This window comes from Podarcis cretensis (assembly GCF_951804945.1).
Source record: "Podarcis cretensis genome assembly, chromosome: 8".
In the NCBI taxonomy this organism is placed as follows: Eukaryota; Metazoa; Chordata; class Lepidosauria; order Squamata; family Lacertidae; genus Podarcis; species Podarcis cretensis.
The window spans coordinates 4,688,300-4,716,141 of record NC_137177.1 but is presented as its reverse complement, the minus strand read 5'-3'; the positions used below and the strand labels follow the sequence as shown (position 1 = coordinate 4,716,141).

The following is a 27,842-nucleotide window of genomic DNA, read 5'->3' as shown; positions in this document are numbered from 1 at the left end:
ATCAGCAAGTCCTAGGCTCTGTGGTTTAACCCACAGCGCCACCCGTGTCCCTAAGCTGGATGTTTAGCCATCCATAAATTGCACAAGGCATTGTGGCTTCAAGGACTCAGTTGCTTGGCAAATAAAGGAACTCATAGAATCATAGAACTGTGGAATTGGAAGGGACACCAAGAGTCATCTAGTCCAGCCCTCTGTATGCAGGAATCACAGAATCCCTGACAGATGGCCATCCAAGCTCTGCTTAAGAATCTCCAAGGAAAGAAAGTCTGCCAACATCCGAGTGCCAGGAGCCAGGGTGTTGGTCAGCAATGAAGAAAACACAATGTCAGTGATGTCAATTCTTTATTCAAAGAAACCCAAGCCTAGTGTTACAAGAACTCTTCCTCGTAGGTCTTGCCCCAGTGAGCTCCTTAGACTCCTCCTCCCCTGGTTCCTTCCCAAACAATCTGAGACTTCTCCACCTTGCCTACTTTTGCTCCGCTCTCTTCATACCTCTTCGTGTTCTGGGAGACCAGATGACTCTTGGTGTCCCTTCCAACTCAACGGTTCTATGATTCTATGAGTTTTATTTGCCAAGCAACTGAGCCCTTGAATCTACAATGCCTTGTGCAATTTATGGATGGCTAATCATCCAGCTTAGGGACGCAGGTGGCGCTGTGGGTTAAAGCCTCAGCGCCTAGGGCTTGCCGATCGAAAGGTCGGCGGTTCGAATCCCTGCGGCGGGGTGCGCTCCCGCTGCTCGGTCCCAGCGCCTGCCAACCTAGCAGTTCGAAAGCACCTCCGGGTGCAAGTAGATAAATAGGGACCGCTTACCAGTGGGAAGGTAAACGGCGTTTCCGTGTGAGGCTCTGGCTCGCCAGATGCAGCGATGTCACGCTGGCCACGTGACCCGGAAGTGTCTCCGGACAGCGCTGGCCCCTGGCCTCTTAAGTGAGATGGGCGCACAACCCCAGAGTCTGTCAAGACTGGCTCGTACGGGCAGGGGTACCTTTTTACCTTTAATCATCCAGCTTAAAGGTTGTTTCAGGGGAAAGAATCAATAGATGTCAACCGGGGTCCATCTCTGTCAATCTTTGACCAGCCTCACCAGGGAGCAGAGCCCAGCTGCTCTTCTGGCTGCCAAGGGGCTGGAGGAAGCCAAGTCTGATGGAGGGTCATTGGGAAAAGAGGCCCAGACGGGGCCAGTCGGAACTTTTGCCAGTCTTGCACACTGCCCAAAAGTCACATGCTGTGCTTTAAAACAAAACAAAACAAAACAAAAATAGTCATCTTGCGACTTGCTGCTATAGATCCATGTTTGGGTACAACATTAGAACATGAGGAGGTTCAATCTGAAATCAGACTAGGAAATAAGATTAATCATCTCGCAGGACCAGAGATGGCTAGTAATAGTGGATATCAGGTTATAATCAGTGCCAGATTTGGTAGGAACCTGCCAACCCTGAGTTTGTTTCTTAAAATATATCAGAAATATACATGGCAGCATAGGTCATTGGCTGGGCGGTGCCTCAAATGAATAAACATTTCTGAAATTGTGATACATAGAGCCTTCTGAAAGCGAATGTGAAGGGGAAAGTCTGGCATATTTCTCCATCCTTGAGCAATGGTCAACCTATCCACAGCCAACAAATCTGGAAAAAGAGTTTTACAAACTAGTTCTGCAGTGCAAGCTTTGAATATTTATGATAAACAGAAACAGACATCAAGATTCACTGGTGTGCCTACAATCTCTGAAATTTCTTGTGCAACTTGTCTCCAAAACATGAATATTTTTGATGGTACCAATGCCGATACATTGCCAAAGGAATTGGTCTTGGCAGATCAAATGTTGTTGTTTAGTCGTTTCGTCGTGTCCGACTCTTCGTGACCCCCTGGACCAGAGCACGCCAGGCACTCCTGTCTTCCACCAAATAGTCATTACAAAATCTTACACTTGGTGCTTGGCAACGCTCACTGTGGAATATAGCGATAATGAAGAAAGCTGTGAATCATTTGAGAGTTTTGACAAGGCATATTACTTGGCATTCCTTTATTGCATATACTGAAGGCAGCCCTGTTCAGGGAAGTTTTTAATGTGTGACATTTTAATGCATTTTTAATCTTTGTTGGAAGCCGCCCAGAGTGGCTGGGGAAACCCAACCAGATGGGCAGGGTACAAATAATAAGTTGTTGTTGTTGTTATTATACAAAGGAAGCCTCTTTCTCAAGATAACCCTTCTCCCCAGCCCGGCAGATCTGGAACTAGCCTTGAAAGTCAGTCTTTTTTGCTTGGACTTTGTTATGCTGACCCATGTGCCTCTCTTAAAATTTTGTTTTTCATCTTTTCATTCCCATCTCCTGTTATAACTGTTCCCTGTGTTTTATGTACATTATAAAATGATTTTTTTAAAAGGAAAATCAAATCCCCAATCCAGTCTTCTACAACCTGGTGCCCTCCATACCAGTTTTCTGAAAATTCACCAACCATTTATTGCAAATTTCTCCTAACATTGCCTTTTTCGTATGCACAATTGCCTAAGAAGCACATTTTTGCAAAACAGTTCAAGTCCACCAGGTGAGTTGGGTTCTTCCTCCTCTTCCTTGCACGGACAGGCCTTCAAAGAGAGGACTTGCCTACTTTACGGCCAATCTCTCAGGAGTGCAGAGGTACTGAGAGAGAAACGGAGATCTTCTTGCGCCGCAACACAGGAAGGGAGAGATCAGTGTTGGCGCCAGGACGCTGACAGCTGGTATTTTGGGGGCACCTTCCCAACGCCCACGGCCGCCGGCGCGAGGCTGATCTGGCTGGGGGGCACAGGGGACTGGAGGGTGAAGGCCTGCAGGATGGTGGTGAAGAAGAGGAAGAGCTCCATGCGGGCCAACCCTTCGCCCATGCAGATACGCTTCCCTGCCAAGAGAGAAACGCAAAATCTGTCGGGCAGGTGGAAGGAGCCCTCTGACAAAACCCACCCTCGAATTTATTCCCCCGTGAAAGAAGTTTCCGTTCTTCTGCCTCATTCTTGGGGTGCTTTAGGAATTTCCTTTAGAAACAAGTATTAATTAAGGAATGAAGGATTTATATCAAGATGTTAGGATAGGGATGATAAAGAAAACAGGAAAACAGGAAGACATAATGAGAGATAAAGGAGGTGCTGTGGGATTGGTGGAAGTCAATGTCTTGTCGTGGTTGTTTTAGTGTTTATAATATTAACTTGTAAGATATGGATTTTTTGTTGTTGTTGTTGTTGCTTTCTTTAGTTTTCAAATGCTGATTTTTGTGTGTTGTGTATTGTTATTTTTTGATATCTTTTGTGGTGTTGATGTTTGGAAAATACTAATAAAATTTATTTTTTAAAAAATCAAGAAGAAGAAGAAGAAGAAGAAGAAGAAGAAGAAAGGAATGAACCATGGTATGTTTTTATTTCGTCTTTAACATCTATGGATTATTTCTGTTGTACAGTTTTAAAACCAATAAAGCATTTTTTAAAATTAAAAACAATTGAAATTCGGTGGGTGCAAAATTTAGTGGGAACAATTATTCATAGGTACGTTGATCAACAGCTTATGATGCATAGGCAGTAAAAGAAAGTGTTAAATGGCTGATAGGTGAAAAGATGCTCTGGAAGAGCCATGAGAGGTCCAGAGGGTTGCAACATGGGAATGGGCCTTTTCTGCGGTGGCTCCCCATTTCTGGGATGCTCTACACAGGGAGGTTCACACGGTGCCTTCATTATAAATCTTTAGGTGCCGGGCAAAAATGTTCCTCTTTGGCCTCTATCTGTGGCCCCTTGCATTGGGTGGGGTGTTTGTAATCATAGAATCATAGAATCATAGAATCATAGAATCATAGAGTTGGAAGAGACCACAAGGGCCATCGAGTCCAACCCCCTGCCAAGCAGGAAACACCATCAGAGCACTCCTGACATATGGTTGTCAAGCCTCTGCTTAAAGACCTCCAAAGAAGGAGACTCCACCACACTCCTTGGCAGCAAATTCCACTGTCAAACAGCTCTTACTGTCAGGAAGTTCTTCCTAATGTTTAGGTGGAATCTTCTTTCTTGTAGTTTGGAACCATTGCTCCATGTCCGCTTCTCTGGAGCAGCAGAAAACAACCTTTCTCCCTCCTCTATGTGACATCCTTTTATATATTTGAACATGGCTATCATATCACCCCTTAACCTCCTCTTCTCCAGGCTAAACATGCCCAGCTCCCTTAGCCGTTCCTCATAAGGCATCGTTTCCAGGCCTTTGACCATTTTGGTTGCCCTCCTCTGGACACGTTCCAGTTTGTCAGTGTCCTTCTTGAACTGTGGTGCCCAGAACTGGACACAGTACTCCAGGTGAGGTCTGACCAGAGCAGAATACAGTGGCACTATTACTTCCCTTGATCTAGATGCTATACTCCTATTGATGCAGCCCAGAATTGCATTGGCTTGTTTAGCTGCCGCGTCACACTGTTGGCTCATGTCAAGTTTGTGGTCAACCAAGACTCCTAGATCCTTTTCACATGTACTGCTCTCAAGCCAGGTGTCACCCATCTTGTATTTGTGCCTCTCATTTTTTTTGCCCAAGTGCAGTACTTTAATGTAGTCTTTCAATGGGGTGTGCAACAACAGGTTGATAAGTCGTCAACCCAGCCCCTCTCCCATGCTGTCCTTGGCAGGTATAATGCAGGAGAGCCCGGCAGGATCAGGCCCCCTCCACCCCTGCATCCTGTTCTTCCAGTGGCCCCCAAGATGCCTGTGAGAAGCCAAGACAAGCAGGACCAGAACAGAGGTTCCTTTCTCTGAACCTCCTGAGAAGGACCGCCTGGAAATGAATCTCATAGGAGACCACTCACCATCCCCACTCCCCACTCCCCTCCCAATGGAATGGAAGGAGCCCCTTCCCCACGTACCTGCTGAGAAAGGCATGAACGCCTCCACCTTCTTGAAGCAGCCTTGGCTATCCAAGAATCTCCCTGGGTCAAACTCTTGAGGGTTGGAGTGCTCCTCTGAGTCATAGTGAACGCTGCTCAGCAAAGGATAGATGTAGGTGCCCTGGGAGAATCATATACAGTGGTACCTCGGGTTACAGACGCTTCAGGTTACAGACTCTGCTAACCCAGAAATAGTACTTTGGTTTAAGAACTTTGCTTCAAGATGAGAACAGAAATCGTGCTTCGGTGGCGCGGCGGCAGCGGGAGGCCCCATAAGCTAAAATGGTACCTCAGGTTAAGAACAGGTTCAGGTCAATCAATGAAATTTTATTAATATTTCATATTGAGATATTTGTAGAATACCTTCTTTCTCTCTATTTTTTCTTCTTTTCTCTTTTCTTTTCTCTCTCTTTTTTATATATGTACGCTTATCTAATATGTATGTATGTATGTATGTATGTATGTATTTATTTGCAATATTTTGCTTATATTTTGTAATAATTATGTTAAATGAATTAATAAATTATATATATATATATGGGAACGCAGGTGGCGCTGTGGGTTAAAGCCTCAGCACCTAGGACTTGCCGATCGAAAGGTCGGCGGTTCGAATCCCTGTGGCGGGGTGTGCTCCCGCTGCTCGGTCCCAGCGCCTGCCAACCTAGCAGTTCAAAAGCACCTCCGGGTGCAAGTAGATAAATAGGGACCGCTTACCAGCGGGAAGGTAAACGGCGTTTCCGTGTGCGGCTCTGGCTCGCCAGAGCAGCGATGTCACGCTGGCCACGTGACCCGGAAGTGTCTCCGGACTGCGCTGGCCCCTGGCCTCTTAAGTGAGATGGGCGTACAACCCCAGAGTCTGTCAAGACTGGCCCGTACGGGCAGGGGTACCTTTACCTTTACCATATATATATATATATATATATATATATATATATATATATATATTGTCAGGGAGCTGCCATCAGAGCCAAGGGTGGTGTTAAGGCTCCCCAATGACGCTGGAGAGGGAACCAGCAAGGGGAGAGGGGGAGCAAGGGGAGGCTGAGGGAGCTTCGGAGGGAGGGCTCTGAGACTGTTCTAGCGAGACCAGCGGGGAGAGCTCAGGACCTCCGCTTGGGACGCCCACTCTGCGCAGAAAGCTTCCGCACAGGGAGGCTAGGCGGAGACTTGGTGTCAAAGAACTTTTATGTTGGAAAAAGTTCAGGAAACGCCCACTGACGGATTCCGCCAGCGATTGAGACAGCCACGGAGTAGAGGCGTCCAGCCTGGGGGAAAGTTTTAACCAAACAACTCAGCTTGCAGCAGTTTGCGGGTTACGCACAAGCAACCCCAACCCCACATTATATATATATATATATATATATATATATATATATATATAACAGTTTCAGGTTAAGAACTGACCTCCAGAACGAATTAAGTTCTTAACCTGAGGTACCACTGTAGTTATTTATCTCCTTCACATCTGATGGGAGGGTGTTCCACAGGGCAGGCACCACAACTGAGAAGGCCCTCTGCCTGGTTCCCTGCAACTTGGCTTCTCTCAGGGAGGGAACCGCCAGAAGGCCCTCGGCACTGGACGTCAGTGTCCGGGCAGAACGATGGGGGTGGAGATGCTCCTTCAGGTATACAGGACCGAGGCCATTTAGGGCTTTAAAGGTCAGCACCAACACTTTGAATTGTGCTCGGAAACGTACTGGGAGCCAGCGAAGATCCTTTAGGCCTGGTGTTATATGTTCCCGGCAGCCCTTCTCAGTCACCAGTCTAGCTGCCTCATTCTGGATTAGTCACCTTCAAAGTTAGCCCCCCCATAGACCTCATTCCACTAATTCATTGCAGGTGGTTGTACTCCGTGACCCTTTGGAGTTCCAACTCTAGAGAAACCCAGTGTTGATTTTGTTTCAAAATCTTCCCTGCACTTTACATCATTTAGTAGTATTAAAAAGATCCAGATGGACAAGCAGCCTGGCAGACAGATAAGGCAGCTTCCTGGGAGCTTTGAAATATACCCATTTCACAGGTGGAGAACTGACTCCTGTGGATAAATGCCTTTCCATGGCAAGTCCAGGTGTGACATGGGAGGCACTGAGCTCAAATCCTGTCCCCGCCCTGACCCAGGAGTTTCAGACTGGGTCTGAAAGGCTGGATCCTGATCCCTCCACCCCTGCTGGGAATCTTACCTTGGGGATGACATAGCCCCTGAACTGGATGTCTTTCATGGCCATGCGGGGAAGATTCATGGGTATGATATCGCTGAATCGCTGGATCTCGTGCACTACAGCCTCCATATAGGGCATTTTGTTCCTGTCCTCACTGGCTGGGATCCGGTCCCTCCCAATCACTCGATCGATTTCCTCGTGGAGTTTTTCTTGGGCGAAAAGAGAACAATTCCTGTGTCACAGGGAGCTGAGCAAGATGACCTTTTGGGTCCCTTACAACTGTACAATTCCATCATTCTATGACTGAGCACCTGTTCACAATCAGGATAGCACCACACCTTTCTCTCTTGACACCCTTTCACTGGGACATTTTTGGGAATGGAGGGAGGACAAGACGGAGGGGCCATGGGCACAAATCCCTCTCGTCTGGGAACTGTGTGTATACCGTATTTTTTGCTCTATGTTGTTGTTTAGTCGTTTAGTCGTGTCCGACTCTTTGTGACCCCTTGGACCAGAGCATGCTCTATAAGACTCACTTTTTCCTTCCTAAAAAGTAAGGGGAAATGTGTGTGCATCTTATGGAGCGAATGCAGGCTGTGCAGCTATCCCAGAAGCCAGAACAGCACGAGGGATTGCTGCTTTCACTGCGCAGCGATCCCTCTTGCTGTTCTGGCTTCTGAGATTCAGAATATATTTTTTTTCTTGTTTTCCTCCTCCAAAAACTAGGTGCGTCTTGTGGTCTGTTGCGTCTTATAGAGCGAAAAATACGGGAACCTTTTTCTAGATGATGTTACTCTCGCCAGGACGGAACTACATGTCCCGTTAATCTCACATCTTGACTACTACAGTCACTTCTATTTGGGGCTTCCCTTGAGGGTGGAAATTGCCTGTTTCTTTATCTTACTGCATTCATAGATCACCTTTTCCTCCATGGAAATCAAGGTGGGTTACATGGTCCGTCCACACAGCCCTCCATGGAGAAGAGTGCACTTAAGTTTGGGCTGTTGCCTTCCATCATCAGCTTGATCTGTTCTTGGCATCTGACTGTCTTGAGAGACAATGGAGTGTGCCACCAGGGGTGAAGTCAAACGGCTGTGTTAGGAGCACCAAAGTGACCTCCCCAGGGCGCAAGCCTGGGCAGTGTGTATGGCGGTCCTCGGCTGCCCAGATGACAAGACCCCCCCTTTCGGCCTTCCTGATGTGGTCCAAAGGAAAGCAGAGCTCGACGTTTGGTACCAGCTGGGCTGCAGGAGTTGCAGGAAGGTGGCATACAAGGTGCCATCCAACCATCTGAGGGACCTCAGTCCTGATTTGTGTAGGGCAGGAATGTCCAACTTCAAGTAGGCTGTGAGCTACTATCCAGTATCAAAAGCTGTCATTCTTCAGCAAGCATTCCATTCTCTCACCCTTCGGAAGTCATTTAAATGCCCCTTAAAGGTAAAGGGACCCCTGACCATTAGGTCCAGTCATGACCGACTCTGGGGTTGTGGCACTCATCTTGCTTTATTGGCCGAGGGAGCCGGCGTACAGCTTCCGGGTCATGTGGCCAGCAGGACTGAGCTGCTTCTGGCAAACCAGAGCAGCGCACGGAAACACCGTTTACCTTCCCACCAGAGCGGTACCTATTTACTTCTACCTATTTACCTTCTATCTACTTGCACTTTGACGTGCTTTTGAACTGCTAGGTTGGCAGGAGCAGGGACCGAGCAACAGGAGCTCACCCTGTCACAGGGATACGAACCACCGACCTTCTGGTCGGCAAGTCCTATACTCTGTGGTTTAACCCACAGTGCCACCCACGTCCCCTCAATGCCCCTTGGTTCCCTCTAAAGCACATGCAGAATCTGCCTATTGGACCATTGAACCCACTTTGGATCTTGTCCGCTCCAGCTGCCAGAGCCTGCCTTCGCTTGCAGGGGAAGCTGCTAACTCACCGAGGGTTTGAGACCCATAGACTACCCTCACTTGGCTTAGCCAGCCAATCAAAGTCATACTACCCTGAACACACCCAACCGTGTCTGAGCTTGGAAGCTAAGCAGGGTCAGGCCTGGTTAGCATTTGGATGGGAGACCATTTGGAGATACCAGATGCCCTAGGCTTTTCCTCCTTTGGGGCGTATGGAGTGATAGGGGAGTGGTAGTACCTCTGGTTAGTGAAACGTCCTACTCCTTTTGGGCTACTTTGTCCGCCTCTGGTCCCTACCCAACACTCTTCTCTCACCTGTGGCTCCCAGAAGCTGTCAGCATGCGACAGTGGACACACCCCGGGAACAGCTTGGTTTGTAGCTGTAGAAGGTGATTCTCATAGGTTCCCTCCTTCTGCCCTCACCTTGAATCTGTGGATACTTCAGCATGGTGAGGAATCCATATCTCAGGGTGGTGCCGATCGTCTCCGTCCCAGCGAAGAACAAGTTGAAGGTGGCCATGACCAAATTCTCCATGCAAAATTCAGAAGCCGGATTATTCTTTTCCTGCCAAGAGATCAAGGTCTACTATGATGTTTGCATTGAAGGGGGGGTCAGACTAGATGCCACTTGGGGTCCCTTCCAATTCCACAATTCTCTGAAACCTGCAGACAGCACGTTTTAGGGGGAGCAGATGATGGAGATGAGGAAGTTCATTCCTTACCTGATCCATCTTAACTAAGAAGCAGTCGATGTAGTTGTGGGGGTCAGAGGGATCCAGCGAGGCCTGCTGCATCTTGATCCTCTCCTCTATGAAGCGGATGATCCCCTGGGAACATTTGCTGCCCGCGTGGTGGGATCCGGGGATCTTCTCCATGATCTCCGGGAAAATATTGTACAGCTGCGGGGGAAGAAGATGGGGAGCAATGGAACGGCGCTACCACATTTGGCTAACTTTAGGTTGTGCCTCTTGCAAACTCAGATTCCACAAAAAGGCAAGTGTTGAGAGGAAGAAGAGTTTGGATTTGATATCTCGCTTTATCACTCCCCTTCAGGAGTCTCAAAGCAGCTAACATTCTCCTTTCCCTTCCTCCCCCACAACAAACACTCTGTGAGCTGAGTGAGGCTGAGAGACTTTAGAGAAGTGTGACTGGCCCAAGGTCACCCAGCAGCTGCATGTGGAGGAGCGGAGACGTGAACCCGGTTCCCCAGATTACGAGTCCACCGCTCTTAACCACTACACTGAGGCATCTAATCATAGCCTGCATTTTTATTAAGGCTTGATCAGGGCCTGTATTTTAAAATGAGCTTAAAGATTTTCAAATGTTCATGCCAGGCAGAAGACCAGCTGCCTAAGAACCTTGGCAAGATGTTTATTCTCCTGGACAAGGGCCCCCCCCGATTTATAGCAGAAAACAATTCTCAAAGTCAAAGTCCCATTTGAATAAAATATGTTAATTGAATCAAACTTCCAAACTCTTATGGAAAGACGCTGAAATTCTTAAAGTGGCCTTAACAGAAAAGCCAAACCATTGCTTTTGTTGTTTATGGCTTGTTTGTTGCCATATATGTGTTTTTTGACCAAACTGCGGGAGGCAGTGGAGGACAGAAGTGCCTGGCGTGCTCTGGTCCAGGGGGGTCACAAAGAGTCGGACACGACTAAATGACTAAACAACAACAACAATGTATTTTTCAGATTGCTATAATTCAAAATGATGGATTAAAAATTAATGATGGTGATGGTGGTGACGTAATTCAAAGGGGAATACTGTGTCTAATAAATAGTCTTTATTTGCAAATATAATCTTTGTATGCATTAATGCTTTGGAACTGGGCTGTATCTTTGCTCTTTTGCCCTTTGATGCTGTGACACACTATTGTTTAACTTTTCAGTTCTTTGCTTTAAAAAAACCCACAATAATAAGTAAAGGGTAGATATATTGGGGGAGGGGGTTTGCAGTCCGTCCACCCTCACCTGAGACGGGGGCAGGCTGGCCACGCGGAACCGTTCTGTGATCAGCTCACTCAGGGTGATGAATTTCTCATCGTCATACTGGAACCTGTTCCCAAATACGATGGAACAGATGACGTTGGAGACGGCTCGGCTGATGACGACGGTGGGGTCAAAGGGCGTCCCTAGAGGGGAGAGGCAGAAGGCAGGAGGAGGGAAGGAAAGGTCTGTCTTTGGCAAGAGCACACAATGGCTACGCTTGTGGACCAAGCACCACAGAGTCTTCTAGAGGCGACCAATCCTTTAATTATGAATTTCTCCAGAGGCCTACCTTGCAACTTACGGAACTCCTCTGCCAGGCACCGAGCCTCCTCCTGGATCCGCTCCTCGATGGACCGTTTCCCCATCCCGAAATTCCTCAAGGTGGTGAGGCTGAACCTGCGAAGTTGCCTCCACCGATCGCCGTTGGAAAAGGTCACCCCTGGCCAAGCAATATTATGATTATTGCAATATTTTTGTGAATATCCCTCCTTCTTCCTTGACAGGGACTCAGGACAATTTGCAGAGAAAATAGGAAGAGGTGGAGTGGGACAATATTTTTTAAAAAAAACAATTAAATATTAATATAATGTAGTCTGTTGTCTTTGTCCATGGAGTTTTTTTGGCAGGGATACTGGAGTGGGTTTTTTGAATTATGGTGCTGGAGGAGACTCTTGAGAGTCCCGTGGACTGCAAGAAGATCAAACCTCTCCATTCTGAAGGAAATCAGCCCTGAGTGCTCACTGGAAGGACAGATCCTGAAGCTGAGGCTCCAATACTTTGGCCACCTCATGAGAAGAGAAGACTCCCTGGAAAGGACCCTGATGTTGGGAAAAATGGAGGGCACAAGGAGAAGGGGATGACAGAGGGCGAGATGGTGGGACAGTGTTCTTGAAGCTATGAACAGGAGTCTGACCAAACTGCGGGAGGCAGTGGAAGACAGGAGTGCCTGGCGTGCTCTGGTCCAGGGGGTCACGAAGAGTCGGACACGACTAAATGACTAAACAACAACTACAACATAATGTAGTCTATTAAAAACATACATAAAATTACAATAACAACAACACAGCACCAGCTCTTTCCTTGAAAGAACTCCGTTCCCAAAAGTCTGTTGGAATAAGAAGGTTTTCACTTTCCAGTGGAAAGATAGCAAGGAGGGAGGCAATCTAACTTCTTTTGGAAGGGAGTTCCAAAGTTCCAGTGAGAGAAGCAGGAGGACGAGAAGGGCATTCTGACAATGGATTGGAGACCCAAAAGCTAGTGGTTTCCAAACTTTTAATAAAATCTATACAGAGAGAGAGAGAATAATAATTTTCCAGTACAGATTGTCTCTTTGATACTCCTTTTAAACCTTGGCCAATTCATGTGTTATGTTTCCCAGAGACATCTCCCACAACCTCCCATTTCCTGAACTCCAGTTTGCTGCATAAATTTCTCCTAGTCTTTTTACTGTTGAAATAAACAAACCCTTCACAACCACTGTTTATGTGCAAGTTGAATGTTGCCAAGTACATTGCTTTCAAGAAAAAACCAGGATGGATAAATCAGCCTTTGTCAACCTGGTGCCCTCCACCTGTTTTGGGGGATGAGAACTTGCATCTCTCCTAGCAACATCTGGCCCAGTTGGCTGGTGAGGGGGAGAAAAAGTCAATTCAGTTTGCATTTACAAGATGTGCCAAGAACTGGAACACAGCTGTGAATCTATGCCTCTCTGAATTTTGCAACGCAGTTCTTCAGCCAAGTCAAGTGCCGCAAAAATAAAGCATGCATAAGAATTGAGCGGATTGAGCAAATAGGACGAAGGGTGAGTCCAATGGTCAAGAAGGCGGTTTCTGCATGTGCTGTAGAGGGGCAAGTGGGACTCATCCACTGGGAAGGGAGCCCATCAAGGAGAAGGAAAACTCTGGTTCTAAAACCCTGCTGCCTTGTGGGATATCTTCAGGAGAAGTCAAGGCAAAGGATTAAACCCTACACAAATCCCTAAAGTGATCCGATGATGCCTTGTACGCCTCCTTCTGGCAACTCCTGCAGCCAAGCTGGTGCCAAACGTCTTGCTCTGCTTTCCTTTTTTTTTTAAATGATATTTATTATAGTTTCCAATTAATACAGAAAATAAACATACACAAAAAATAATAATAAAAGCACAAAAATACAAAAGCAAAAAAGAACAATTAAAACAAATATAATTTCCATTACTCATTTCCATTAACTTATTTCCCAGACCTCCTCTCACCTCCCCCTTTTGTATTCCCGTTCAGATTCTTATTTCAGCAAATCCTTATTATAACTTGTTATAACTTATCATATGTTATTGTTCAACCTCTGCGTTACAGCTGGTAACCACTTAATTTTTATCCAACATCACACTAATGTCCATTAATTTTTATAATACTTCTGCAGATAGTCTTTGAATTTCTTCCAATCTTCCTCCACCGTCTTTTTTCCCTGGTCTCGGATTCTGCCGGTCATTTCTGCCAGTCCCATATAGTCGATCTCCTTCATCTGCCATTCTTCCAGAGTGGGTAAATCTTGCGTCTTCCAGTACTTCGCGATAAGTATTCTTGCTGCTGTTGTTGCATACATAAAAAAAGTTCTATCTTTCTTTAACACCAATTGGCCGACCATGCCCAGGAGAAAGGCCTCTGGTTTCTTAAGAAAGGTATATTTAAATACCTTTTTCAGTTCATTATAGATCATTTCCCAGAAAGCCTTAATCCTTGGGCACGTCCACCGTTTCCCCATCCCGAAATTCCTCAAGGTGGTGAGGCTGAACCTGCGAAGTTGCCTCCATCGATCACCGTTGGAAAAGGTCAGCCCTGGCAAAGCAATATTATGATTATTGCAATATTTTTGTGTATATCCCCCCCTTCTTCCTTGACAGGTACAGATTGTCTCTTTGATACTCCTCCTTTTAAACCTTGGCCGATTCATGTGTTATGTTTCCCAGAGACATCTCCCACAACCTCCCATTTCCTGACCTCCAGTTTGCTGCATAAATTTCTCCTAACCTTTCTACTGCTGAGATAAACAGTGGTTGTGAAGGGTATTGTTTATGTGCCAGTCGAATGTTGCTAATTACATTGCTTTCAAGAAAAAACCAGGATGGATAAATCAGACTTTCCCAACCTGGTCCCCTCCAGCTGTTTTGGGGATGAGAACTTGCATCTCTCCCAGGAACATCTGGCCCAGTTGGCTGGCAAGGGGGAGAAAAAGTCAATTCTGTTTGAATTTACGAGATGTGCCAAGAACTGGAACACAGCTGCGAGTCCATGCCTCTCTGAATTTTGCAACGCAGTTCTTCAGCCAAGTCAAGTGCCGCAAAAATAAAGCATGCATAAGAATTGAGCGGATTGAGCAAAGAGGACCAATGGTCAAGAAGGCAGTTTCTGCATGTGCTGTAGAGGGAAGTGAGCGGGGACTCATCCACCTGGGAAGGGAGCCCATCAAGGAGAAGGAAAACTCTGGTCCTAAAACCCTGCTGCCTTGTGGGATATCTTCAGGAGAAGTCAAGGCAAAGGATTAAACCCTACACAAATCCCTAAGATGATTGGATGGTGCCTTGTACGCCTCCTTCTGGCAACTCCTGCAGCCAAGCTGGTGCCAAACGTCTTGCTCTGCTTTCCTTGGGACCACATCAGTTTGACCAAGAGGGGTCTTGTCCTCTGGAGAGCCCAGGACTCCCATGTACACTGGCCAGGCTTGTGCCCTGGAGAGGTCACTTTGGTGCTGCTAACACAATGGTTTGCCTTCACCCCAGAGGCACACTCCATTGTCTCTAGAGACAGAGAGATGCCCATATCTAAACATTCATTACCCGCCCTTTGCCCTAAGGTCCTAGTGTAGGGCTGGGGGTTGCAACATTAAAGCACAAGGTTAAAAACAGCTTGCGTTAACTTGCAGTCACAGAAATAAGGAGGGTCAAATGCATTTTGTTTTGGGGGAATTGCTTTGCAGTGATGTATGGAAGTGAGAGCTGGACCATAAAGAAGGCTGATCGCCGAAGAATTGATGCTTTTGAATTATGGTGCTGGAGGAGACTCTTGAGAGTCCCATGGACTGCAAGAAGATCAAACCTCTCCATTCTGAAGGAAATCAGCCCTGAGTGCTCACTGGAAGGACAGATTGTGAAGCTGAGGCTCCAGTACTTTGGCCACCTCATGAGAAGAGAAGACTCCCTGGAGAAGACCCTGATGTTGGGAAAGATGGAGGGCACAAGGAGAAGGGGGCGACAGAGGACGAGATGGTTGGATAGTGTTTTCGAGGTTACCAGCATGAGTCTGACTAAGCTGCGGGGGGCAGTGGAGGACAGGAGTGCCTGGCGTTCTCTGGTCCATGGGGTCACGAAGAGTCGGACACGACTAAACGACTAAACAACAACAACAACATCTTATGAAAAATCTTGCACTCAAAAGTGGATGAATAATTTGCAAACCAATGTGGATATGTGGGGAATTGAAATTAATACTGGGGAAGATGAGAAACTGATGGAAACCAAAATTGACAGACCATAGAATTGTAGAGTTGGAATGGAGCCCAAGGCTCACCTGGTCCAACCCCCTGCAATGTAAGAATCTCAAGTAAAGCATCTGGGACATCCGACCTCTGTTTGAAAGCCAGTGTGGTGTAGTGGTTAAGAGCAGTGGACTCGTAATCTGGTGAACCGGGTTTGATTCCCTGCTCCTCCACATGCAGCTGCTGGGTGACCTTGGGCCGGTCACACTTCTCTGAAGTCTCTCAGCCCCACTCACCTCACAGAATGTTTTTTGTGGGGGAGGAAGGGAAAGGAGAATGTCAGCCGCTTTGTGACTCCTTAAGGTAGTGATAAAGCGGGATATCTAATCCAAACTCTTCTTCTTCAAGGAAGGAGAGTTCACCACCTCTGGGGGAGACTGTTCCACTAACAGCTCTTCCCATCAGTTAGTCCTTCCTAATGTTTAGTCAGAATCACCTTTCTTGTAACTTGAAGCCATGGGTTCGAGTCCTATTGGCCCATCCCTAGCTGACGCTGATTGGAATTGTAGTCCAAACCAGATGGAGGGCACCAGGTTGGCACTCTACCCTCCAACATGTCAGATGAGTGACAGAAAGATGGGCTGAGCTGTGCCCCAAGCCCCTTTTCCCCACAGGGATGGAGCTCTCACCGTGCTCATTGAAATCCTTGGAGAAGGACGGCAACTGCCCTCTCGCGTTGAAGTCCTCTGCCTGGTCCACCAGGGCCTCCTTCACCACCTTGTAGCTGCTCAAGACCACGACTCGCCGCAGCCCCAGGTAGACGGTGAAGACCGAGCCGTAGACCTCGCTCAGCTGCCGGGAGAAGAGCCTCAGGTTGGCCCAGGTGTGGACAGGTGAGGGGAATAACTGGACAGGAAGGGAGCCCAGTGGGGAGAGAAGTGAGGCCTGGGGAGGGGAGGGCAGATGGAAGATTCAGGGCAGATGGAGGACATATTTGGGGCAAAGAGTTAAACTATGGAACTTGCTTCCACAGGAGGAAGTGATGGCCACCAAATTGGATGGCTTTGAAAGACAACTTCAGGGGGGAGAGGGCTCTCGTTGGCTTCTGGCCAGGATGGCTCTGCTCTGTCTTCACAGCTGGAGACAGCAAGACTTCCAAATACTAGTCGCTCGAAACCCCAGGAGGGGAGACGCCTCTTGTGCTTGGATCCTGCTCACAGTTTTCCCATTAGGGCATCTGACTGACCGCTGTGAGATGAGGACGCTGGACTAGATGGGACACTGGCCTGATCCAGCAGGCTTTACTGACCCATCTCTTCCATATCTGACCCTCTCCCATTAATGTGCGAGGTGGAATTACTGTTAGGCTCATCATTAGCCAGGCCAGCGTCACCCGTCCAAGAGTGTGCCGTGACCGCAAGACAGACTATTAAAGTGAAAAGTGCAAGGAGGGTTCTGAAACATGGGTTGAGTAATTTGTATTTCATGGACTGTGATTTAATGAGAGATGGAGAAGCGTCAGAAGGTGCTTGGTTAGAGGAGGAACGGCTCAGGTGACATAGATTTGCCTATTGTCCTAATGCAGGCATGGCCGAACCTGGCCTTCCAGCTGTTTTGGGACTACAACTCCCATCATCCCTAGCTAACAGGACGAGTGGTCAGGGATGATGGGAATTGTAGTCCCAAAACAGCTGGAGGGCCAGGTTCGGCCATGCCTGTAATGGAAATGCTCCCCCTATCTCTGTGGACTCTGTCCTGCTACGGAATAAAGTCTGACTGATTGGGAATTGAGGGTGAGCCTCCATACCTCAACCCCCAATGGTGAGTGGGGCAGGGACAGGAACAACTAATGGAGAAACTCCTGGTTGAGAGGCAGAAGGAGTGGCAGCTTGGCCCCCAAACTGTGGGGTGCATGGCCCTGGCATCAAAATTTGTGGGTGCTCGGCCCCTTCATGGGGGATTTTGTGGGCCCAGGGAGTTGGCACGTATGAGAGGCAGTCTAACTGTGAACAGCTGTGTGTGAATCTGAACTTACAATGAGGTTGATCTCTGTAGATCATGGCACAGGTATAAGATTGACGTAACTTAAATATGACATGAGATTCATAGAATCCTAGAATCCTAGAATCCTAGAGTTGGAAGAGACCACAAGGGCCATCGAGTCCAACCCCCTGCCAAGCAGGAAACACCATCAGAGCACTCCTGACCTATGGTTGTCAAGCCTCTGCTTAAAGACCTCCAAAGAAGGAGACTCCACCACACTCCTTGGCAGCAAATTCCACTGTCAAACAGCTCTTACTGTCAGGAAGTTCTTCCTAATGATTAGGTGGAATCTTCTTTCTTGTAGTTTGGAACCATTGCTCCGTGTCCGCTTCTCTGGAGCAGCAGAAAACAACATTTCTCCCTCCTCTATGTGACATCCTTTTATATATTTGAACATGGCTATCATATCACCCCTTAACCTCCTCTTCTCCAGGCTAAACATGCCCAGCTCCCTTAGCCGTTCCTCATAAGGCATTGTTTCCAGGCCTTTGACCATTTTGGTTGCCCTCCTCTGGACACGTTCCAGTTTGTCCGTGTCCTTCTTGAACTGTGGTGCCCAGAACTGGACACAGTACTCCAGGTGAGGTCTGACCAGAGCAGAATACAGTGGCACTATTACTTCTCTTGATCTAGATGCTATACTCCTATTGATGCAGCCCAGAATTGCATTGGCTTTTTTAGCTGCCGCGTCACACTGTTGGCTCATGTCAAGTTTGTGGTCAACCAAGACTCCTAGATCCTTTTCACATGTACTGCTCTCAAGCCAGGTGTCACCCATCTTGTATTTGTGCCTCTCATTTTTTTTGCCCAAGTGCAATACTTTACATTTCTCCGTGTTAAAATTCATCTTGTTTGTTTTGGCCCAGTTCTCTAATCTGTCAAGGTCATTTTGAAGTGTGATCCTGTCCTCTGGGGTGTTAGCCACCCCTCCCAGTTTGGTGTCATCTGCAAATTTGATCAGGATGCCCTTGAGTCCATCATCCAAGTCATTGATAAAGATGTTGAATAAGACGGGGCCCAAGACAGAACCCTGTGGCACCCCACTAGTCACTCTTCTCCAGGATGAAGAGGAACCATTCTTCTTCCTGAACCTTGTACCGGCCTCATCTCAGGAAAAACTTCACACCTTGAAATGGTCAACACATGCAAATCCAGAAATCCGTTCAAACTCCAGAATGCATGACCTCAAGATAATGGTGGCACAGCCAAGAGATAGCCAGGTCCAGTTAACTGCTCTCTATATCTCCCTTTGGTTAAGCAAAACACAGATAGAGTGATAAGCAAGCAGATAAGGCCAGTTTTCAGTCCTTTTCTCACTCAGATGGCCATGGGATGGAGCTGGGTGTGTGTGTGTGACAGGGGACGGGAATCACTCATCTCAATGCCCCTCCCTTCCTTACGAGGAGGCATTAGCCAAGACCTCAGCTCCTCTGACTCTAACAGGACAGCACTTAACCCAGCGCTCTCCAGGATTCAGCACACTTCTGCTTTGCTTTAAAGACAGGCATACTTTCCTCCCCTGCCCCTACTGAGCCAGTGTGGTATAGTGGTTAAGAGCGGTGGACTCATAATCTGGGGAACCGGGTTTGCTTCCCCTCTCCTCCACATGCAGCTGCTGGGTGACCTTGGGCTAGTCACACTTCTCTGAAGTCTCTCAGCCCAACTCACATCACAGAGTGTTTGTTGTGGGGGAGGAAGGGAAAGGAGAATGTTAGCTGCTTTGAGACTCCTTAAAGGGAGTGATAAAGCAGGATACCAAATCCAAACTCTTCTTCTTCTCTACTGCTAGTGTGGGTGGGTTTATGGCAAAATTGTTGGGCCAACGTTTCTATAGGCTTTTAAAACAGGGAAGCTTTCACTCTTCCGATCAAGAGTGTGGGCATCGTAGCCAAGAATTCTTTTAGCCCAAAAATGGGAGATAACAAGAAGTACCAACGAAAAAAGAGTGGCAGATGAAGATGGTGGACTTTCCAGAACTGGTGAAGCTGAAAAGAAAAATCTGAAACCTGCACGATCAAGTATTCCAAAAGGACTGGATTAAATTTATACGATATCTGAAAGATTATTGTAAACAGTTAACATCACTAGCAGGTTTGGTTGTCTGAAGATTTGTAATGAGAAATTTTCTACCTTTCTATATTTATTTAACATTTGAGTCATTTTGTAATGAGTGCAATTAGAATTGGAAAACGTACAAAATGCAAGGATATAAAGGTTAATTTTGAAAGCCATGGGGGGGGGGAGTGAAGGAAGTTAATAGGCTCTAAAGAGCCAGCCAGACACAGTAAGACATCAAACATTAAAAGCTTCCCTAAACAGGGCTGCCTTCAGATGTCTTCTAAAAGTCCTGTAGTTGTTTATTTCCTTGACATCCGCTGGGAGGGCTTTCCACATGGCAGGCGCCACCACCGAGAAGGCCCTCTGCCTGGTTCCCTGTAACTTGGCTTCTGGCAGGGAGGGAACCTCCAGAAGACCCTCGGAGCAGGACCTCAGTGTCCGGGGCTGGACGATGTGGGTGGGGATGCTCCTTCAGGTATACATATTGTGACACTTCTATTTCATGTAATAAAATAGCTTTCTATATTCCTTTGGTGTGAGAAGTTCTTAAGGGTTAACACATACACATAAGAATAGATCATGTTACAACTCCAGCAAAAGATCCCAAACCTCTCAGCAGTGTGTATATGAACATGCATGAGTGCTGGAGGTACACACTTGAATTATCAGGTTCTGGAGAAATGTTGTGAGGAGGGCTATTGCCTTCATCTCTGACTGTGGGCATCACAGAGGTACCTGGCTGGCCCCTGTGGTGGGCTAGAGAACCCCCTTTGGACAGATCCAGCAGCCCTCGCTTTCCTACAGAGATAAGTCCCCAACTGCAGACCCTCCAATTTTTCAGGGACATCCCTGATTTAGAGAAGCCGTCCCAGTTTCTGATTTGATCCTGGAATGTCCCACTTTTCGTTGGAGAAATGTTGGAGGGTATGGAGTCATTCTATGATTCTATGATTCTAACTCCCGAGCCATCTGAAGGTAATCCTGTATAGGGAGGGCTTTTTAATGTTCTATTATGTTTTTATATATCGTATTTTTCGCTCTATAAGATGCACCAGACCACAAGACGCACCTAGTTTTTGGAGGAGGAAAGCAAGAAAAAAAAAATATTCTGAATCTCAGAAGCCAGAACAGCAAGAGGGATCGCTGCGCAGTGAAAGCAGCAATCCCTCTTGCTGTTCTAGCTTCTGGGATAGCTGCGCAGCCTGAATTCGCTCCATAAGAGGCACACACATTTCCCCTTACTTTTTAGGAGGGAAAAAGTGAGTCTTATAGAGCAAAAAATATGGTATGTTGGAAGCTGCCCAGAGTGGCTGGCGCAACCCAGTAAGATGTGTGGGGTATAAATAGCAAAATTATCATTATGGAATGGGGCGTCCCTATTTTCATTGGAGAAATGTTGAAGATTAATCTTTTAATCTTTAATCTATAATTTTTAATCTTTTGTTGGTTACTACTACTACTTATTATTATTAGCAACTGCAGGGCTGCTTACAGCCTTCCAACCCCACTGGCCAAACTTGCAGGCTTTTTTGTCTTCCCAAAGGAAGAGGTTAGGTCTACTGTCAGGACTTCACTGCAGGAGGAGAGCGGGGAGGCGAGTGGAGACTCACCCTCTCCAGGGATTTGAGCATGTTGTTTGGGTCCAGTTGGAGAAAATTCCCCAGGATGGGGAGCGGGGTGGGTCCAGGGGGCAGACGACCTTTGCTGTCTTTGCTTTTCCATCCCAAGCCCAGGAATAAGACGCCACAGACGCAAAGGAGCAGGAAGAGAGTCCCAGAGAGCGGCTCCATGGAGGACCCTGGCCAAGAGATGCCCCCTCTGGGCTATGGGGAGGCGCCGAGAGGACTTATAAGGGCAGCTGGGGAACACCCAGCTCTCCACATTGGTTATCCAGTAACTCCCGGTCCTCCAACCCATTTCCAAGCCAGCTGGGGGGACCCTGCCATTTCCCATCAGGAACTTAATTTGCTAATTTATCAAAGGCCACATAATGGGTGTTTTCACTGCAAATATTGGGCAGATTAGATCGAGGTTCGTTAAGGTTGGGGCTTTTCTTTTTTAATGCTATGATATACATGTTTATGTCTTACCATATGATTGTTGCAGAAGCATCCAATAAATTTCGGGGGGGGGGGTTATCCTCCACCTGCCTTTCCAGGCTCACATCCGCACCATCCCTCTAAAATGCTATGATTCTACTTTAAACGGCCATGGCTTCCCCCAGAGAATCATGGGAAATGTAGTTTGTTTCACTGATCTGAGAGGTGTTCAGAGACCCTTCCTATTCGCCTCCCAGAGCTACAGTTCCCTGAGAAGAGGAACTCTGTTTATTTCCTACAAATTCTTGTTTGATTGCTGTGTCCCATAGTGGTTATAGTGTCAGACCAGAACCTGGGAAAGACCAGGGTTCAAATTCCCCCCCACCCTGGCCCTGAAACTCATTTGGGTGTCCTTGGGCTACTCAGTCACTCTCAGCCTAACCTACCTCGCAAGGTTGTTGTTGTGGAGATTAAATAGGGAGGGAAATAACTATGTACGCTTCCTTTTTTAAATTACTATTGTTATTGAAAGAATTTCAATTATTAGGGGGGGGGGGAGTGTTACCAAGGGGGGGGGGGAGGGGAAAGAACAAAGATGTTTATAAGAAAGAGAGAGAGAGAAAAGAGAATATACAAAAATGCCACTTTGAGCTCCTTGGAGGAAAAGAGGGAAAAAATACCTTGCCCGTGTTTTAAGCAAAAGAACAGGACCCTTGTGAGGATGGTGAAACATAGTGTCTTGTTTGTTTCCCTAAAATCCTGAGTTTATCCTTGGCAAATATAGTCTATTTTATAGGTACAAAACAGTCTTCGTAGAAGAGGCTATAATTACAGTTTGCTAGAAACACAAGATTAGTGTGCTGATCATTATGCTAAGCATTAGAAGGTCAGGGAATTTTTATCAATGCTTTCCCGGCAGGACTGAGAGAGACTCCAGAGAAAACTCACCTTGAGGAATCTGAGCCAGTCTCTGAGCCCCAAATTGCGGCCTTGCTCCTTGGCCACAAACAGACCAAGATAAAGCAGGACTGGGAGAAGCCAGGGGCGATTCGTTAGTCATCAAGGACATTGGAATTCAGGCAGGAGTCACCAGATGCACAGATATAGCAAGGGCGATCCCTGATCTGCCAGCAGTGCAGGTGAAAAAGATCTAGGGGTCTTAGCAGACCCCAGTCTGAACATGAGTCAACAGTGCAATGCAATAGCAAAGGTTGTTGTTGTTTAGTCGTTTAGTCGTGTCCGATTCTTCGTGACCCCCTGGACCAGAGAACGCCAGGCACTCCTGTCCTCCACTGCCCCCCGCAGCTTGGTCAGACTCATGCTGGTAACCTCGAAAACACTATCCAACCATCTCGTCCTCTGTCGCCCCCTTCTCCTTGTGCCCTCCATCTTTCCCAACATCAGGGTCTTCTCCAGGGAGTCTTCTCTTCTCATGAGGTGGCCAAAGTACTGGAGCCTCAGCTTCACAATCTGTCCTTCCAGTGAGTACTCAGGGCTGATTTCCTTCAGAATGGAGAGGTTTGATCTTCTTGCAGTCCATGGGACTCTCAAGAGTCTCCTCCAGCACCATAATTCGAAAGCATCAATTCTTCGGCGATCAGCCTTCTTTATGGTCCAGCTCTCACTTCCATACATCACTACTGAGAAAACCATAGCTTTAACTATACGGACCTTTGTTGGCAAGGTGATGTCTCTACTTCTCAAGATGCTGTCTAGGCCTGTCATTGCCCTTCTCCCAAGAAGCAGGCGTCTTTTAATTTCGTGGCTGCTGTCACCATCTGCAGTGATCATGGAGCCCAAGAAAGTAAAATCTCTCACTGCCTCCATTTCTTCCCCTTCTATTAGCCAGGAGGTGATGGGACCAGTAGCCATGATCTTCGTTTTTTTGATGTTGAGCTTCAGACCATATTTTGCACTCTCCTCTTTCACCCTCAATAAAAGGTTCTTTAATTCTTCCTCACTTTCTGCCATCAAGGTTGTGTCATCTGCATATCTGAGGTTGTTGATATTTCTTCCGGCAATCTTAATTCCGGCTAGGGATTCATCCAGCCCAGCCTTTCGCATGATGAATTCTGCATATAAGTTAAATAAGCAGGGAGACAAAATGCAGCCTTGTCGTACTCCTTTCCCAATTTTGAACCAGTCAGTTGTTCCATATCCAGTTCTAACTGTAGCTTCTTGTCCCACATAGAGATTTCTCAGGAGACAGATGAGGTGATCAGGCACTCCCATTTCTTTAAGAACTTGCCATAGTTTGCCATGGTCGACACAGTCAAAGGCTTTTGCATAGTCAATGAAGCAGAAGTAAATGTCTTTCTGGAACTCTCTAGCTTTCTCCATAATCCAGCGCATGTTTGCAATTTGGTCTCTGGTTCCTCTGCCTCTTCTAAATCCAGCTTGCACTTCTGGGATTTCTCGGTCCACATACTGCTTGAGCCTTCCTTGTAGAATTTTAAGCATAAGGTAGCAAAGGTAGTTGATGCATAAAATAGCAAAGGTAGTTGATGCATTTCCAGGCTGCGTCAACAGAAGTCTAGTGTCCCAATCAAATCCTCTCCAACATGTTGACTCTGGAAACCTGAACACACATCTTCCCAGCCAGTCACATGACCTGCCCAAGACTGACTAGCCCAATATTATATTTTGTTGGAAGCTGCCCAGAGTGGCTGGGGAAGCTTCTCACTGGGCTCCCTTCCTGTCCAGTTATTCCCCTCACCTGTCCACACCTGGGCCAACCTGAGACTCTTCTCCCGGCAGCTGAGCGAGGTCTATGGCTCAGTCTTCACCGTCTATCTGGGGCTGCGGTGAGTCGTGGTCTTGAGCAGCTACAAGGTGGTGTAGGAGGCCCTGGTGGACCAGGCAGAGGACTTCAACGCGAGAGGGCAGATACCATCCTTCTCCAAGGATTTCAGTGAGCACGGTGAGAGCTCCATCCCTGTGGGAAAGGGGGCTTGGGGCGCAGCTCAGTCTATCTTTCTGTCACTCATCAGACATGTTGGATGGTAGATTGCCAACCTGGTGCCCTCCACCGGGTTTGGACTACAATTCCAATCAGCGTCAGCTAGGGATGGGCCGATAGGACTCGAACCCATGGAGGAGGAGGAGGAGTTTGGATTTGATATCCCACCTTTCACTCCCTTTTAAGGAGTCTCAAAGCGGCAAACATTCTCCTTTCCCTTCCTCCCCCACAACAAACACTCTGTGAGGTGAGTGGGGCTGAGAGACTTCAAAGAAGTGTGACTGGCCCAAGGTCACCCAGCAGCTGCATGTGGAGGAGCGGAGACGCGAACCCGGTTCCCCAGATTACGAGACTACCACTCTTAACCACTACACCACCCATGGCTTCAAGTTACAAGAAAGGAGATTCTGATTAAGCATCAGGAAGAACTATCTGATGGGACGTCAAAGTGCAAGTAGATAAATAGGTACCACTCCGGTGGGAAGGTAAACGGCGTTTCCGTGCGCTGCTCTGTTTCTCCAGAAGCGGCTTAGTCTTGCTGGCCACATGACCCAGAAGCTGTATGCCGGCTCCCTCAGCCAATAAAGCGAGATGAGCGCCGCAACCCCAGAGTTGGTCACGACTGGACCTAATGGTCAGGGGTATCTTCACCTTTTTATCTGATGGGAAAAGCTGTTAGACAGTGGAACGGTCTCCCCCCAGAGGTTGTGAACTCTCCTTCCTTGAAGGGTTTCAAACAGAGGTTTGGTGTCTGCAATTCTATGGTCTGTCAATTTTGGTTTCTATCAGTTTCTCATCTTCCCCACTCTTAATTTCGGTTTCCCACATATCCACATTGGTTTGCGAATTATTCTTCCAAATTTGAGTGCAAGATTCTCCCAACATGCACATTTTTCTTAATATGTACAACATTGCAAAGCAATTTCCCCAAAACAAAACACATTTGACCCTCCTTATTTCTGTGACTGCAAGTTACCGCAAGCTGTTTTTAACCTTGTGCTTTAATGTTGCAACTCCCAGCCCTACACTAGGACCTTAGGGCAAAGGGCGGGTAATTAATGTTTAGATATTGGCATCTGTCTGTCTCTAGAGACAATGGAGTGTGCCTCTGGGGTGAAGGCAAACCATTGTGTTGGCAGCACCAAAGTGACCTCTCCAGGGCACAAGCCTGGCCAGTGTACATGGGAGTCCTGGGCTCTCCAGAGGACAAGACCCCTCTTGGTCCCACTGATGTGGTCCCAAGGAAAGCAGAGCAAGACGTTTGGCACCAGCTTGGCTGCAGGAGTTGCCAGAAGGAGGCGTACAAGGCACCATCCAATCATCTTAGGGATTTGTGTAGGGTTTAATCCTTTGCCTTGACTTCTCCTGAAGATATCCCACAAGGCAGCACTGTTTTGGGACCAGAGTTTTCCTTCTCCTTGATGGGCTCCCTTCCCAGGTGGATGAAGTCTGTTATGATTAAATGGGCACAGGATGTTGGACATAACATTATGTTTGCTGACTGGGAACAGTTATGGACCACCGGTATGAAATTTACGGCATGTAATGCCTTAAGAGAGAACATTATGAAAATGATGTACATGACCCCAGTCAAGCTTGCAAAAATTTATCATTTGCCCGATAACAAATGTTGGAAATGTAAAGAGACTGAAGGTACATTCTTTTACCTTTGGTGGACGTGCCCAAGGATTAAGGCTTTCTGGGAAATGATCTATAATGAACTGAAAAAGGTATTTAAATATACCTTTCTTAAGAAACCAGAGGCCTTTCTCCTGGGCATGGTCGGCCAATTGGTGTTAAAGAAAGATAGTACTTTTTTAATGTATGCAACAACAGCAGCAAGAATACTTATCGCGAAGTACTGGAAGACGCAAGATTTACCCACTCTGGAAGAATGGCAGATGAAGGTGATCGACTATATGGGACTGGCAGAAATGACCGGCAGAATCCGAGACCAGGGAAAAAAGACGGTGGAGGAAGATTGGAAGAAATTCAAAGACTATCTGCAGAAGTATTATAAAATTAATGGACATTAGTGTGATGTTGGATAAAAATTAAGTGGTTACCAGCTGTAATGCAGAGGTTGAACAATAACATATGATAAGTTATAACAAGTTATAATAAGGATTTGCTGAAATAAGAATCTGAACGGGAATACAAAAGGGGGAGGTGAGAGGAGGTCTGGGAAATAAGTTAATGGAAATGAGTAATGGAAATTATATTTGTTTTAATTGTTCTTTTTTGCTTTTGTATTTTTGTGCTTTTATTATTATTTTTTTGTGTATGTTTATTTTCTGTATTAATTGGAAACTATAATAAATATCATTTTTAAAAAAAAAAGGAAAGCAGAGCAAGACGTTTGGCACCAGCTTGGCTGCAGGAGTTGCCAGAAGGAGGCGTACAAGGCATCATCGGATCACTTTAGGGATTTGTGTAGGGTTTAATCCTTTGCCTTGACTTCTCCTGAAGATATCCCACAAGGCAGCAGGGTTTTAGGACCAGAGTTTTCCTTCTCCTTGATGGGCTCCCTTCCCAGTGGATGAGTCCCACTTGCCCCTCTACAGCACATGCAGAAACCGCCTTCTTGACCATTGGACTCACCCTTCGTCCTATTTGCTCAATCCGCTCAATTCTTATGCATGCTTTATTTTTGCGGCACTTGACTTGGCTGAAGAACTGCGTTGCAAAATTCAGAGAGGCATAGATTCACAGCTGTGTTCCAGTTCTTGGCACATCTTGTAAATGCAAACTGAATTGACTTTTTCTCCCCCTCACCAGCCAACTGGGCCAGATGTTGCTAGGAGAGATGCAAGTTCTCATCCCCCAAAACAGGTGGAGGGCACCAGGTTGGCAAAGGCTGATTTATCCATCCTGGTTTTTTCTTGAAAGCAATGTACTTGGCAACATTCAACTTGCACATAAACAGTGGTTGTGAAGGGTTTGTTTATTTCAACAGTAAAAAGACTAGGAGAAATTTATGCAGCAAACTGGAGTTCAGAAAATGGGAGGTTGTGGGAGATGTCTCTGGGAAACATAACACATGAATTGGCCAAGGTTTAAAAGGAGTATCAAAGAGACAATCTGTACTGGAAAATTATTATTCTCTCTCTCTCTGTATAGATTTTATTAAAAGTTTGGAAACCACTAGCTTTTGGGTCTCCAATCCATTGTCAGAATGCCCTTCTCGTCCTCCTGCTTCTCTCACTGGAACTTTGGAACTCCCTTCCAAAAGAAGTTAGATTGCCTCCCTCCTTGCTATCTTTCCACTGGAAAGTGAAAACCTTCTTATTCCAACAGACTTTTGGGAACGGAGTTCTTTCAAGGAAAGAGCTGGTGCTGTGT

The 27,842-nt window shown here is 46.8% G+C and overlaps 1 protein-coding gene across 1 annotated transcript; it reads right to left on the bottom strand.

Moving 5' to 3' along the window:
- Positions 1-1,911: 1,911 nt before the first annotated feature.
- On the bottom strand, positions 1,912-21,303 carry LOC307221207 (cytochrome P450 2F3-like). Its single transcript, XM_079985587.1, has 9 exons — positions 21,113-21,303; positions 16,091-16,253; positions 11,242-11,391; positions 10,935-11,095; positions 9,684-9,860; positions 9,385-9,526; positions 7,078-7,265; positions 4,877-5,018; positions 1,912-2,887 (listed from the first exon to the last, which is right to left on the bottom strand). Exons 1-9 carry the CDS (start codon positions 21,290-21,292, stop codon positions 2,700-2,702), a joined length of 1,491 nt encoding a protein of 496 aa, XP_079841713.1. The 5' UTR covers positions 21,293-21,303; the 3' UTR covers positions 1,912-2,699.
- Between the last annotated feature and the right edge of the window lie 6,539 nt (positions 21,304-27,842).